At 42.8% G+C, this 13,393-nt stretch overlaps 2 protein-coding genes across 4 annotated transcripts; both read left to right on the top strand.

Annotated features, from left to right (window-relative positions):
* Window positions 1–1,152: 1,152 nt before the first annotated feature.
* LOC135260558 (protein THEM6-like) lies at window positions 1,153–4,510 on the top strand. 2 transcript variants are annotated; one of them, XM_064345882.1, is made up of 3 exons: window positions 1,153–1,306; window positions 2,618–3,119; window positions 3,860–4,510. In XM_064345882.1, exons 2-3 carry the CDS (start codon window positions 2,622–2,624, stop codon window positions 3,965–3,967), a joined length of 606 nt encoding a protein of 201 aa, XP_064201952.1. In that variant the 5' UTR covers window positions 1,153–1,306; window positions 2,618–2,621; the 3' UTR covers window positions 3,968–4,510. The 2 variants fall into 2 exon arrangements, with proteins under 2 accessions (XP_064201952.1, XP_064201953.1); XM_064345883.1 differs by having other exon boundaries at window positions 1,169–1,302.
* A 1,217-nt stretch (window positions 4,511–5,727) lies between these two features.
* On the top strand, window positions 5,728–12,322 carry LOC135260557 (protein THEM6-like). 2 transcript variants are annotated; one of them, XM_064345881.1, is made up of 3 exons: window positions 5,728–5,817; window positions 9,664–10,165; window positions 11,148–12,322. In XM_064345881.1, exons 2-3 carry the CDS (start codon window positions 9,668–9,670, stop codon window positions 11,253–11,255), a joined length of 606 nt encoding a protein of 201 aa, XP_064201951.1. In that variant the 5' UTR covers window positions 5,728–5,817; window positions 9,664–9,667; the 3' UTR covers window positions 11,256–12,322. The 2 variants fall into 2 exon arrangements, with proteins under 2 accessions (XP_064201951.1, XP_064201950.1); XM_064345880.1 differs by having other exon boundaries at window positions 5,731–5,865.
* Window positions 12,323–13,393: the final 1,071 nt, after the last annotated feature.

Raw genomic sequence — 13,393 nt, 5'->3', positions numbered from 1 at the left:
GAACTGTGGCAAACGGGTTTCTGTAAATAAGTTCTGAGTTGCTGGGACGCCAACTGAGTAGAAAACTCATCTGGAAAAGAACAGTTGGCTCTGGAATAAGGCTACGTCATTGGCTGGTTTCAGCATCGCACGTCCGCATGTTCTTCGCCCTCTTCTGGAGAAACATGGTATTTCATTAGAGCTCATGATAAAATGTAAAGCCTTTTGTCTGGTGCTGTCAAATTCAAAACAAAAGATTTTCACCATAACTTACACGTTTTTTTTTTTTTTTTTTGCATCACTGTCGACACTATTAACTGAATGAGCAGCATTAAAAGGCTTTCTTGGTAGTGCAGAAGTGGAACTGGGACTCACAACAGGCCATATTGTTCCAGAATTCTTTTAGAACCTCCACTCTTCTCCCAGACCCATGCCAAAATACAGTGCTTCATCCCCCTAAAGTCCATAAGGTGAATATTGGGGTGGCTGCGTAGTACAATGGGTATGGAGTAGGTCTTGTAACTGCACGATTCAGTTCATCTCCAGCTGTGTAAATGGATGCAATGCAGAAAGTTGACTAAGATGCCTGTTATGTAATGGATATATAATCACATGCTCGGGCATCACCTGTGGGAATGTGGGCCTGTCCAGCACATTACACCTAATATAGTTTCATTCATGTGGGCTTATTTTAGGATGGCTCTGTTCGTTCATAGGATTTTGCTCTTATGTATACGATTTGAAAGTTTTTAAAAGAAATCATTCGTTCCCATTAATCATTGTACCAATGATGCTACCAGTGACGCCCGCACACTATAGTTACTTATCAGGCGGTGTAGTATAATAATGACGACTTAACCTCCGAATTACACCACATCCAACTGCATAAATAGACTGCATGCACACAAAAAGTAATCCGTGTAATATTTATAAATGCTAAATGCCAATAATGCAAATGCATGTGGTCCCTAATACTGTTGTTTGTTTACATACTGTACGCTACTGTATTGCGTACTTAGCATTCCATGTTAGCCGTGGCTGTTTACTTAAGAAATAAACGTTTCTTAAAAACAGATCGTTTGGTAAGACCGCAGGCAGGAGTACTCTCTAAAACAGTGGTAATGCCGGGTAGGGCGAAAATACGTGCAGAAACTTGAAGAGGCCACGGAACTGGACTAACCTGCACGGCTACTATAAATACGAAAGGGGAAAGCCGAAAGAGGAAGAAAGTCTGCTCTCACGTGACAACAGCCGCTGCTGCTACGACGTAACTTGGGGAAGGAAGTGCGGTCGTGTCGGGACTGAGTTGGAAAGAAAGCAAAAGTCTGTGAGTCCAGTATTAAGCTGTTCACAGCTTTGCGGTTGAATTGCATGTTCTCACTCTCTTGTAACATGAAATCGTTTAAAAATCAGACCATTCCATTCGCTAAGCCCGAAGCGACAGGCGCGCGCGTAACTCCCTTCTGACAATCTAGTTGTCGCAACAACTTTCTATAGTATGCTGTCATTATTCTCCCTTTAACTGTTTCAAACGCATTTACCACTTCCACTGTTTTGAAATCCATTTAACAATCTAGTTTCTCGCTGGATGGACAAATTGGATTCGCTTAAGCTTCATTCAGGATTGAGCGACTGGTCGCTCCGCACCTGTTCGGTAGCCTGTAGTCACTCATGCTCTCGCGCTGTTAGCATTCATGTACATCTGAACTCCTGTGGGTAATTTAGGGATAGTCTGTGTCTGTTTAGCACTGCTATAATATTGTCCTTGTAATACATACATCGTTCCTTGACCCATATCTATTGTTAGTGCTATTAGTGTGGAGTGTTATTTTGATTTAACCAAGATGATTCGCGTGTATTTATATAATGATTGCTCTTAAAATCTTGACATGGCTCTCCGTGTATTACATTGAATTGTGTTACATTACATTCCTTTAGCAGACGTTCTTATCTAGCGCATCTTACAATGGACTTATACAGACCTATACCAGAAGCATACGTGTATTCACCTTTTAATATGATAATGGTGACCGACCTAACAACATTCACCGTGACAGCTTTCTCTGGGACAGTCCCTCACACAGCTGCAAGTCCTGCTCATCCAGCTCTCAGAACAAGTCTGACGACCCAACGCGAAACTTGTTCTGCAGCCATTTCTGGATTTCCTGACGAATCAGTTATTCAGCCTTATTTTGCCAGTGGCAATCACAGAATCTCTGGAAAGATAACAGAAGCAGAATACTGACAGACCTCATTAATGCCCCTTTATTTCATTATTAACCCACTGCTCAACCCACTGTTCAAATGCCAGGCAGTAACCGTGTAATTTTTCCCCTGGCTCTTTCCTGCAGGAGAATGTTGCTGTGTGTAACAGTGCAATGGTTCCCCTGGCTCTTTCCTGCTGGAGGCTGTTGCTGTAGCAGTGTAATTGTTCCCCTGGCTCTTTCCTGCTGGAGGCTGTTGCTGTCATAAACATATATATGTCTATGGTTGCTGTAGCCGTATAATTGTTCTCCTGGCTCTTTCCTGCAGGAGGATGTTGTTGTGTGTAACAGTGTAACTGTTCCCCTGGCTCTTTCCTGCAGGAGGATGTTGTTGTGTGTAACAGTGTAACTGTTCCCCTGGCTCTTTCCTGCAGGAGGATGTTGCTGTGGGTGCTGGCTGTGCTGCTTCTGCTCTTCAGCTGTCTGGATGTGTGGTACTTCCTGCGAGTGGTGGTGGTGGTGCTCAGGGCCTGGTTCCAGCCCCCGGTTTGGGACGTCCTGGCAGAGCAGAGCGTGGGGGGGCGAGTGCTCCCCCACGACATAGACATGGGTCACATGAACAACGCCCGTTACCTCCGGGAGTGTGACTTCGCCCGATTTGCCCTTTACACCCGAAACGGCGTGTTCAAGGCTACCCGGGCCCTGGGGGCCTCCTTAGTGGTGGGGGCGTCGACCATCCGCTACCGACGCTCGCTGTCATTGGGCGAGGCCTTCGAGCTGCGCAGCCGCATCGTCGCCTGGGACGACAAGTCCTTTTACGTGGAGCAGCGGTTCGTCTCCCGCGCAGACGGAGTGGTCTCTGCGGTCATGCTGTGCAGACAGAATGTCCAGCGCGGCAGCCCCGACAAGCTCTTACAGTACCTGTGCAAGAGGAAGGTGAGGATGGGAGGGAGGGAAAAGGGGAAAGAGAGAGGGAACTTCTGTGATGGGGGAGAACGAGGGATTAATTTGCTTCTGGATTAGTACCGCCTGACCCGGGCCCCGGACAAAACCAAACACTTGCTGTGTACGTGGAAGGTTAGGAAGGAGTCTTATTCCATTAAGCACAACATACTCCAGATGTGTGTATAGCGTAGCAATCAGAACAGTAGCTGCCACTGCATAGTAAAGCCGTTGTGTGGCGATATGTAAGCGCATACTGAGGATTGTGGGTAGGAGAGGAGGCTTTGTATAAAGCTTCTGTGGAGGAGGAAATTGAGCTGTGCAGAGCTGGGCCCTGACATTAGACATTGTAAAGCTCAAAAAGTAAGAGTGAGGGTTCTAGTTGGATGTCGGGGGTACAGTACGTTTACAAATGCTTAGTTTTTGTTAGCGATTTACTGATTGTTCGTCTGTGGACTTGCTGACTAAATGGAAGTTCTTGGTGATGGTGCTCTTTTGTATTCCTGAGACTGACCTTGATGGTCTCTGCTTTTTGTAAGCTGCTTGGCTGAGTGATGTACTGTAATGGACGATTTCAGATTGAGAAAGAGCACTCGCCATTCTGTGATCCCACATGTGTGTGTGTGTGTGTGTGTGTGTGTGTGGGTGTGTGTGTTTGTCTGTGTGTGTGTGTGTGTGCTCGTGCGCGCGCGTGTGTGTGTGTGAGCGTGTGTTCTTGTGTGTGTGTGTTTCAGGTGGAGTGCCCTGAGTACCCAGAGGAGCTCCAACACTGGATCAGCTTCATCAATGCCAGCAGCCAGGCCCTGAGAGCAGAGAACAACACGGAGGAGAAGAGCAAGTGAAGGATAATCACTCTATCTCTTTCTCTCTCTCTCTCTCACTCTGTACATTATGTGCTGTTTAATTAACTCTTTGAAGAGTAGATTTTTCTGCAATGTGTTTTGAAATTCTATGTCAGTGTACTCGGACTCTGTTGCTTTCAATTACTGGCAGTGGTTGTTACATCAGCATTAGAATGTTCAGTTAAGAACATTCTAACCACGTACTTGATTTTGCGTGTTAAAGGGTTAAATAGCAGTGAAAGACGAACAAATACCCCTCCCCCAGTAAACTCTTTGTCTGTACCCAACACCCCCCCCACACACACACACACACACGCACAGCAGAAGCATTGTCTGAACACTCATCCTTCACCCTCAGTCTTTTTCTATTGTTGATAAAGAGCCTCCGTAGGAACAGAACACTGCCACCCAGTGGTGGAAAAAGGTAACTTGGTAAAATGTTACATCGTTTTTGCATTTTGCGTAGTAATAATAATGGGAAAAAATACTTCAGACATGAATGTGTTTTGTAAATGCGCTTGGAATAAAGTTATTTAATAAAAATATTTGTTTTATGATATCTTTTTAAGAGACCAAGGTCTTTCGCAAGAACTTGTAAGTAGGTTTTCCACACTTCCGGTCAATTGTCACAAGAAATTTTTAAAATATAAACATAAAATAATTTAAATGCTAAATTCAACATTTTTACTTATTAGACTAGTTTCACTATTGATTCTGTGCAATGAAACCAGAGACTGGGTGGTTTTCTATGGCTCATCACAAATTCAGTCAAGATTCAGAAGCTTTAATACATGATGTCATGGAGAGAAACAGAATCTGAGGTTCACTGCAGGTGCAGGTTCTCTAAAGAAATGCTGTGTCAACAAACTTTATATATTTTCTTCTGCGTCATATAGTGCGACACCCAGTGTCACCCGCGCCCGGAGTGCGGCTGATAACGTAGCAGACGGAACAAAGGTAGCAAAGACAGGACACGGACTTCGTCTGACAGCCGTTAATTAAGCAAGATCAGTTACATTCGATAATATGCCTGGAATATTTTGGCAATAACGAAAGCGCACCTGATACATGTTGTGTTACAGAAGGCCCACAGTAATTTTCCACAACGAGTTTGCATTCTCTACGCACAAATGTGTTTTCTTCCACAGTCACAATAAAAAAGACGCATAGATGACATCCAGTGCTGCAACCAATGGTTTTATATTGCTGTAAATAAATTGCTATTCAATTATCCGTGTTCCTATGTGTACATTTACTATTATTATTATTAGTGAAGTTGATGTTTTCATTTTGTTACGTTTTTTCTTAAGTTATCCTGATGTTATGTGTCATTTACAGAGTCCATATATGCTTTAGCAGTACTATCTTGGTGCCAATTATGCACAATTGAAATTGATAAAGAAAATCCCTCTTCGTGACGTCCGCGTACCTTAATGTTAAACTGTCAAAATCAGAGGGGAAAAGCATAGTTTGGAGGGGAGTAATCAAACAATGGCAACAACATTGGGATAGTGCAACAAAAGGAAGACATTTATATAAAATACAAAATAAAGTAGGAATGGCAAGAAACAGTGGAACCGATAGAAGAGAGCAAGTAATCATAAATAGATTAAGAATTGGTCACAGCAACTTGAATATCACACTATTTATTATAGGAAAACCTCCAACTCGCTATTGCGATCAGTGCCAGGAATTAGAAACAGTGGAACATGCCCTGATTGAATGCAGGAAGCATGAGCAAGAAAGAAGGGTTAATATTTACAGGATTACAGAGACACCAAAGAAGAAGAAGTGACGTCCGCGTGACGTTTTTCCTGCTGCTGCGCAACCGTAGACTCTGCGTAATTTAGGTAAGAGGTGTATCCTCGTGTCCGCAGAGAAGGGCTTACACAATCAGCGTGAGTAACTCCTTCATTAACAAATTAATTTATTAAATTTGTGCGTCCGGTTAAGCTGAGTTCCGCAATTTCAGTGTCTGGTGCATTAGCTGTTATTCAGCTGCCCGGAAACACGAGAACCTGGGATATCGAAAGCTGTAGCTCGGTAGCTCGATGAGTAGTCTACTTAGCTAGCTAACAAGATTGCTACTGAATGAATGAATGATCGAATGAATGAGTTGATTCTTTCCAGCAAGCAACAATACGTTTGTGTTAAGTATAAAGTACCATCACTGCATCCTGAAAGTGTTTGGATTTACGGTATTTACAGATAAAATATAATGATTTTATTTAACAGATCATAGTAACTCCACTTTCCTTTAGGTAGCTAGATAATGACGATGTCACTTTGTTAGCTAGTAGGCTATGCTCTTCCTTCCGACAGATATCCTGACCGGTTAAAGTCAGGGTTCGTACGGTCATGAAAAACCTGGAAAAGTCATTGAAATTTAAAAAGCAATTTCCAGGCCCTGGAAAAGTTATGGAAAATAATATTTTTTGAAAAGTAATGGAAATATAGCTAAAGTAGCATCAAATATAATTACTAATTAATCCAATCATAAAAATAGTATGTATAGTAATATAACGTAAATCGGCACGTAATCTTCGCGGTCACATTAATACCGCTAATTAAATCAACCGTACACAAAACACTAAGTTAACGTTTCAAAAAAAAAAAAAAAAATGCCGTAATCGTTCGCTTCAACTTTCGATAACGCTAATAAATTGAACATAAACTTTTGTCTTCAGATAACATTAGTTAACGCGTTAGCTCTTTGTGTCGCGTGACAGTGGAGTGCAGCGAAAGGGAGTGATTGAAGGCTAATATATTAACCCATTTACCACCATTAAAGGTAAGAATGTCAAGCTCACGATTGGTTAGAAGGTCACAAGGCACATACTGAATGTACTAACTAGCGAATGTACAGAGAAAGAGACGTTCGACTGGGAAGAAGAAAAAAAAAGGTCGCACCAGAACAATTATTTGCACTCGCACAAATGCTCCCAATTATATTTCGAGGTCGCACAGATAAAATTTCGGGAGCATATGCCAAAATGGTCGCATCCGAACCTTTTGAACATTGACAAAATGTAAATATTCGATCACAATATGGAGAATGTTCAGGGTATGTTGGTGTTATTTGTTTTGAGAGGCACCATGTTTCAGATGCATGACTAATTATATGTTACAAAAAATAATTTAAACGTCCTGAGATAAACATGTTTGCAGGAAATTCAGTTGAAGGTTGTGGAGAAGTCATGGAAAAGTCATTGAAAATCATTGGTGGAAAAGTGTATGAACCCTGTAAAGTGCAACGGTCACAAAAAAGCGGACTAATAGGCCTATTTCACAAGATGGTGACCAAAACCGGATGTAGGGAATACTTTGTTTCCGGTTACCATTGCTACGGACGCAAGTCCATTTCTGACAGCGGTACAAATGCAGTCAAAATAAGTCAATAATTTTTTCTCATGACAACAAATAGTCACCATATGTGTATTTTATTCGTCTTATGACTGTCCATGGGTCGATTTCATGATTTATTGTGTCATTTGGGCACTGTTATAATATTTGTTGTGGACCATGAGGTACTGTTTGCGTCACTTCCTGATTACTGCGGATGACTAAGCTACAGTAGGGGCTACAGTCTATGGTCACTGGGGTGGGCGGTGGCGCCTCTTGGCCTTCACATTGCGGCTCCGACCACGGTCCACCTGTGCGAAGTCAGAAAATGCAGGCATCCCATTTCGTAGTGATTTCATTATGGCATGTGCTATTTACACCTGCACTAGACGACCATAAAATAGTCCTCCTCTGAAGATTTTCGGTAGCCGAGTCATTTTTACTAGTTCCTTTAGCCTACTTAACCAAATAATTAGTTGGCAGAAAGCGTAATCAGCTTGCTATATTTTGTAGTCAAGTAGCCTATACTAAAACAGTTCGCAACTTCGGTTACCAAGTCATTTGACTAGCTAGCTAACCCTAACCGGCAAATACTCAATCTGTCAAACGTGTTTGACGGCTTGTCAGTCGTTTACATTCCGTAAATGTTTAGGGCCATGCTTCACGCATGTGACAAAGCTACTATAATCCCGATTTTGGGATAAACACTGTAAAATTTTCAGTTTCACGAAGCGAATTAAGAGTCTTAAGGTTTATTTACTGGATAACATACAACACACTGAATACACACACATTAACAAATTACCATCTCGTAAGACTGGCATTTAGAAAGGAACATGTTTTTAGCATTTAAGAGACCGATAAGAGCATTTAAGACAGTGGTTCTCAGAATCGGTCCTGGGGGCTCCTTGCGTAGCCTATATTGGCTTTTCTCCATTGGTTTTGATGATCTACAAGAATAAAATAATAGCCTAATAATAATTAGAAATCCAATGTACATTATTTTTGTCTTCATGCACCAGGTGGAAAACTTGCTGTACAAAGTGCGTTGTCATAGGCTATTTACACGCCTGCAGATCAGTTATTAAAATACTTGGTAGATTTGTTAATCACCGCGTTAATTGTTAATTTTTATTCGGTAAAAAGTGACTTGCGAACGATCGGTCAGCTAGCGTCACCCAGCAAGTGAACACCACAAACGGCGATGGAGTAGTAGCAGTTACTGGCTCATTAACTGACTGCGGCGAAAACCTACAACGATAACTTACTCGGTTAACAGCAGGTCTACCAGACAGTTATATGGAAATTGGCCTAGTCAAATCACCAGTAGCCTACACATCTCTGATTGAATGGCCATCAGTGTAGTCGATGTTCTTCCCCTGTGGTTCATATTGCTCATGTGTGAGCTAACCACGGATAGTCTACCTAACTCACTGGCAAGCTGCAGTGATATGCTAGCTAAGCATATTCGTTTTGCTGAGAAACATGAATTGAAGATAACTGAACATAATTGTATTATTAATGTCATACATATAACGTGATTAAATGACACAGTACAGTCACGGATGGAAATTAAACTCCCTAATCATTTGATAATATATTTTAAAACAGAACGGCAGACGGTCAGCTTGCCTCAAGTTCGTTCTGCAATCGTCCGCTCAGATTGATGGGCTTTTCCGCACCGGACTGTCAATCACATCGTAAAATCACAGAACCGCTTAACTCTATGGTTTTGGCTTCAAATCAACAACATGGCCGCGCCCGCCATAGGCCTATTGAGCTTCGAAACGTATTTTTTAGAGACCCACAGAGAGTCCATGGGTGACGTCACAATAGCTTTGTCCATATTTTTTACAGTCTCTGGTTCTCACAGTCCCTAATAGCTCTGCCAAAGTTCACTGTCCGATGTTATCCGCATTGTCGAAGCATTGCCAGTGAACGTTAAGCGGGCTAACCTAGACAAGGGCTATGAATTATTTTTTGAGAAGTTTATATTCGTTTATGAAGGTAAGTATAACGTTAGCTCTGGTTCGCCAGAAAGCTAAATAGCTAGCTTGCTAACCGCAGAATCGCTGCGTTACTAGAAGACAGACACACACTGTTGTGTTCATTAAACAGTGTCCCTTTACTATTCTCAAGACGATGTTGCAGTGAATCTGTAACGGTAGAATTTTCCAACTGCCTTTTTCCTGTCTGAGGATGTTGCCGTGTGTAACAGTGTAATTGTTCCTCTGCCTCTTTCCTGCGGTAGGATGTATTTGTGTGTAACATCGTAATTTTTCCCCTGGCTCTTTCCTGCAGGAGGACGTTTGTGTGTGTAACAGTGTAACTGTTCCCCTGGCTGTTTCCTGCAGGAGGATGTTGCTGTGGGTGCTGGCTGTGCTGCTTCTGCTCTTCAGCTGTCTGGATGTGTGGTACTTCCTGCGAACGGCGGCGGCGTTTCTCAGGGGGTTTGTCCTGCCGGTTCAGGACATCCTGGCAGAGCAGGTCGTGGCGGGGCGAGTACTGCCCCATGACATCGACCACATGGGACACATGAACAACGCCCGATATTTACGAGAGTGCGACTTCGCCCGATTCGACCTTTTCATGCGGAACAGGTTGTTCAAGGCCATGTGGGCACTGCGGGGCAGCATAGTGGTGGGGGCGTCGACCATCCGCTACCGACGCTCGCTGGCGCTGGGCGAGGCCTTCGAGCTGCGCAGCCGCATCATCGGCTGGGACGACAAGTCCTTCTACGTGGAGCAGCGGTTTGTCTCCCGCGCAGACGGCTTCGTCTCGGCAGTCGTGCTGTGCAGACAGAACATGCCCCGCACCAGCCCAGACAAGATGGTGCAGTTCCTGTGCAAGAAGAAGGTAGGAAGAGAGGGAGGGGATTTGGAGGGAATGGAAGGGTAATGTCTTGTCTTTAACCCTTTGAAGTGAAGAGCAGGCTTTTTGGAATGGTCTTTTTTTCAGAATTTTACATCGGTGTTCTAGAACTACTTTGCTTTCAGTTACCAGTAGTGACTGTTACATCAGCACTATAATGGTCAGTTAAGGAACATTCAAATCACATGTTTGTGATCTCACACCTTTCTCAAACTGTTAAACCAGGGCTACCCAGCCCTGCTCCTGGAGATCTACCGTCCTGTAGATTTTCATGTTGATGCCCTAATTTGGCACACCCAGTTCTACTGATAAGCAGCTACACGAGATCACTAGCTGTTGAACTGAGGTGTTCTTTGTCAGGTTTGGATTGAAAACCTACAGGACGGAAGATCTCCTGGAACAGGATTGGGCAGCCCTGGGTAAAAAGATTAAGGGAGGATGGTGAGATCCACGATACTGCAGGAACAGTATTGCCAGACCTGGGCTTGGACAAGATTTGACCATTCCTATGCGAGAGGAAGGTGAGAATAGAGATGGAGGGAAAGTTAAAAGAGGGAGTTACTGTGATGGAGGAGAGTGAGTGACTGCTGGAACATCACTGTCAGACCTGGGCCCCAGCAATATCACGCAGTGCCCAGGTAAATGGAAGGTGAGCGAGGAGGAGGGTACTTGAGGTACAAAATGGAGAGAGTGGGCAGGTGTGCAGGTGTGCCTATGATAGGGAAAATGAGAGAAAGGGATGAAGTAGTCTGTGCCAGAAGGGAGAAGGATGATAGGAAAAAGAAAGGACAAGGAAATATGGTGAAAGTGTGTGTGAGAGAGAGGAGGGGGGGAGCTGAGTAAAATCGAAATTGGGATGAAGAAAAATGAGAGCTGTGTTCACACTTTCTACACTGTGCGTTCATGCCGCGTGTGTGTGCTTGTGTGTATGTGCGTGCGTGCGTGCGCTCGTGTGTGTGTGTTTCAGGTGGAGAGCCCTGAGTTCCCAGAGGAGCTCCAACACTGGATCAACTTCATCAATACCAGCAGTCAGGCCCTGAGAGCAGAGAACAACACGGAGGAGAAGAACAAGTGAACGAACACACACACACAGACCTTCCTTCAAAAACATTCATGCATGTCTTAACAGCTTCACCACCAACACTCCCACAGTGACTGCAAAGCTCGCATGTGCACAACATTCTCTCAGACAGATGACATCACTATGACATCACTGATCACACAATGTTCTATCAGACGGATGACATCACTGATCACACAATGTTCTATCAGACAGATGACATCACTGTGACATCACTGATCACACAATGTTCTATCAGACAGATGACATCACTGTGACTAAAGTCAGAACTTTATTGCTTTCGATTGCCAGCAGTGATTGTGACATCAGCATTAGAATGTTCGGTTCAGAACATTCTAATCACATATTCCTGACCTTACGCCTTCAAAGGTTAAAGGGTTCTTAATCCGATCTCACCGCTGCATTTACACTGGGGCGACATAGCTCAGGAGGTAAGACCGATTGTCTGGCAATCGGAGGGTTGCCAGTTCAAACCCCGCCCTGGGCGTGCCGAAGTGTCCTTGAGCAAGACACCTAACCCCTAACTGCTCTGGCGAATGAGAGGCATCAGTTGTAAAGCGCTTTGGATAAAAGCGCTCTATAAATGCAGTCCATTTACCATTTACACTGCCTTCCCTGGGGTGAGGTGAGATCACAGGCGATGTTTCTTCCTTACGAACGTACCCATTCATTCCTGTTTTTTTTTTTTTAATATTTAAAATTTCTCTTGAGGAGAAATCTATTTTGGGGTCATCCGAATTTACCAGTTCCCCTGTGTGAGATTTGAACCAACAGTATCCAGGGAATAGGTCTGGTTCATGCCCCTGTATTCCAAGGGAGTGTGTTAACTGAAGTCTCAGCGATGTGTCTCCGTATTAGTATCATTTAAATGGGTATTTACTGAAGTGGGATATGATGTAAAAAAATAAAATGAATTTCAGTACTGTATGTTGGCGAGAAATATATAATGTATCAATATGAAATACTGTACTTGTTTCTGTCTCTGGATCTGTACTCTATATTGCTGTAAAAAGAACAAACTGGTTTTGAGAATGCAGTGATTAATTAAAGTTGTACGCACAGCAGTGTGTTTGTGGGTAATTGGGGATCATGGGGGAGCGATCATTGGAAATAGTTTTTCAATCAGCTGTTCTAGTTATTGAAAATAGTATTAAAATAATAAATGTTTATGCTGGGAGGTTTGTAATGATCAAATGTTTGACAACTTGTAGCTGCCATTTAGTTCCTCAGACTAGGATGTGTAGCAGAATATATCTCTCTTTTTTAATGTGGGTAGAAATCAAACAACCTTTTTTAAGCAGAAGAAAATGCTACCCTCCAGTGACCATTCACAGGATACATTTTTGCAAGACATGAGCCTGGATTCAGTCAACTTTTGTCCATAAATTTGAGTTATAATTAATTTCAATTTTTTCCCCCCACAAACACAGTTTAGTGATTTCAGCAATCACTGGACCGACTCGCCAAACTGAGTTTGTGAAGGAAAATATGGAAATTGTTTACTTATTAGCTAAAGTTGACGGCAAATGTTGATGGAAAACGGGCCTTCTCCATTATGTTGCAATATCTCGGTTTGAATAAATTATATTTAAACCTTGAGTTATATATATATATATATATTAAAAACCTAAAATCTGACTTTGCATGTGCATATAAGCAAGCTAAAGAGGTGAAAATAAAGAGAGATACGGCTCTGAAAGATACTTTTGAAAAGCTTAACTGAAATGAGGGCGGGCGCCATTTGTGAGGAAATCTGTCTGAGCTGAAAGACTGCGGGCGCTTCTGGACAAGCAGCGCATGCCAGATGGAGAAAAGTTCCTTAACCGGATGAGCAAGCAGCTGTCTCATTATATAATAATAATAATAATAATTCGATGATTAACTAACAAATATTTAAATAAACGTGTCGCACTGAGCATATCCTTCTTATTCATTTTTTAAATTCCATAAGGTAACACTATTCATATTCATGTGAATACATTTTTTTGCAGGTGTAATTCCCTATGGTGAACACATTTTTGGTACACTTTTTGAAATGACCGCCCCATACGTTGCATAATGTCTACGTATGAATACACGTCCTGTGCACGTTCTCCTGCAGCACACACGAGAACATACCAACTGCAACAGAC

The sequence above is a fragment of the Anguilla rostrata genome, chromosome 8, assembly GCF_018555375.3.
Source record: "Anguilla rostrata isolate EN2019 chromosome 8, ASM1855537v3, whole genome shotgun sequence".
Lineage (NCBI taxonomy): Eukaryota > Metazoa > Chordata > Actinopteri > Anguilliformes > Anguillidae > Anguilla > Anguilla rostrata.
The sequence above is the reverse complement of the archived record's forward strand: the minus strand, read 5'-3'. Positions and strand labels throughout refer to the sequence as shown.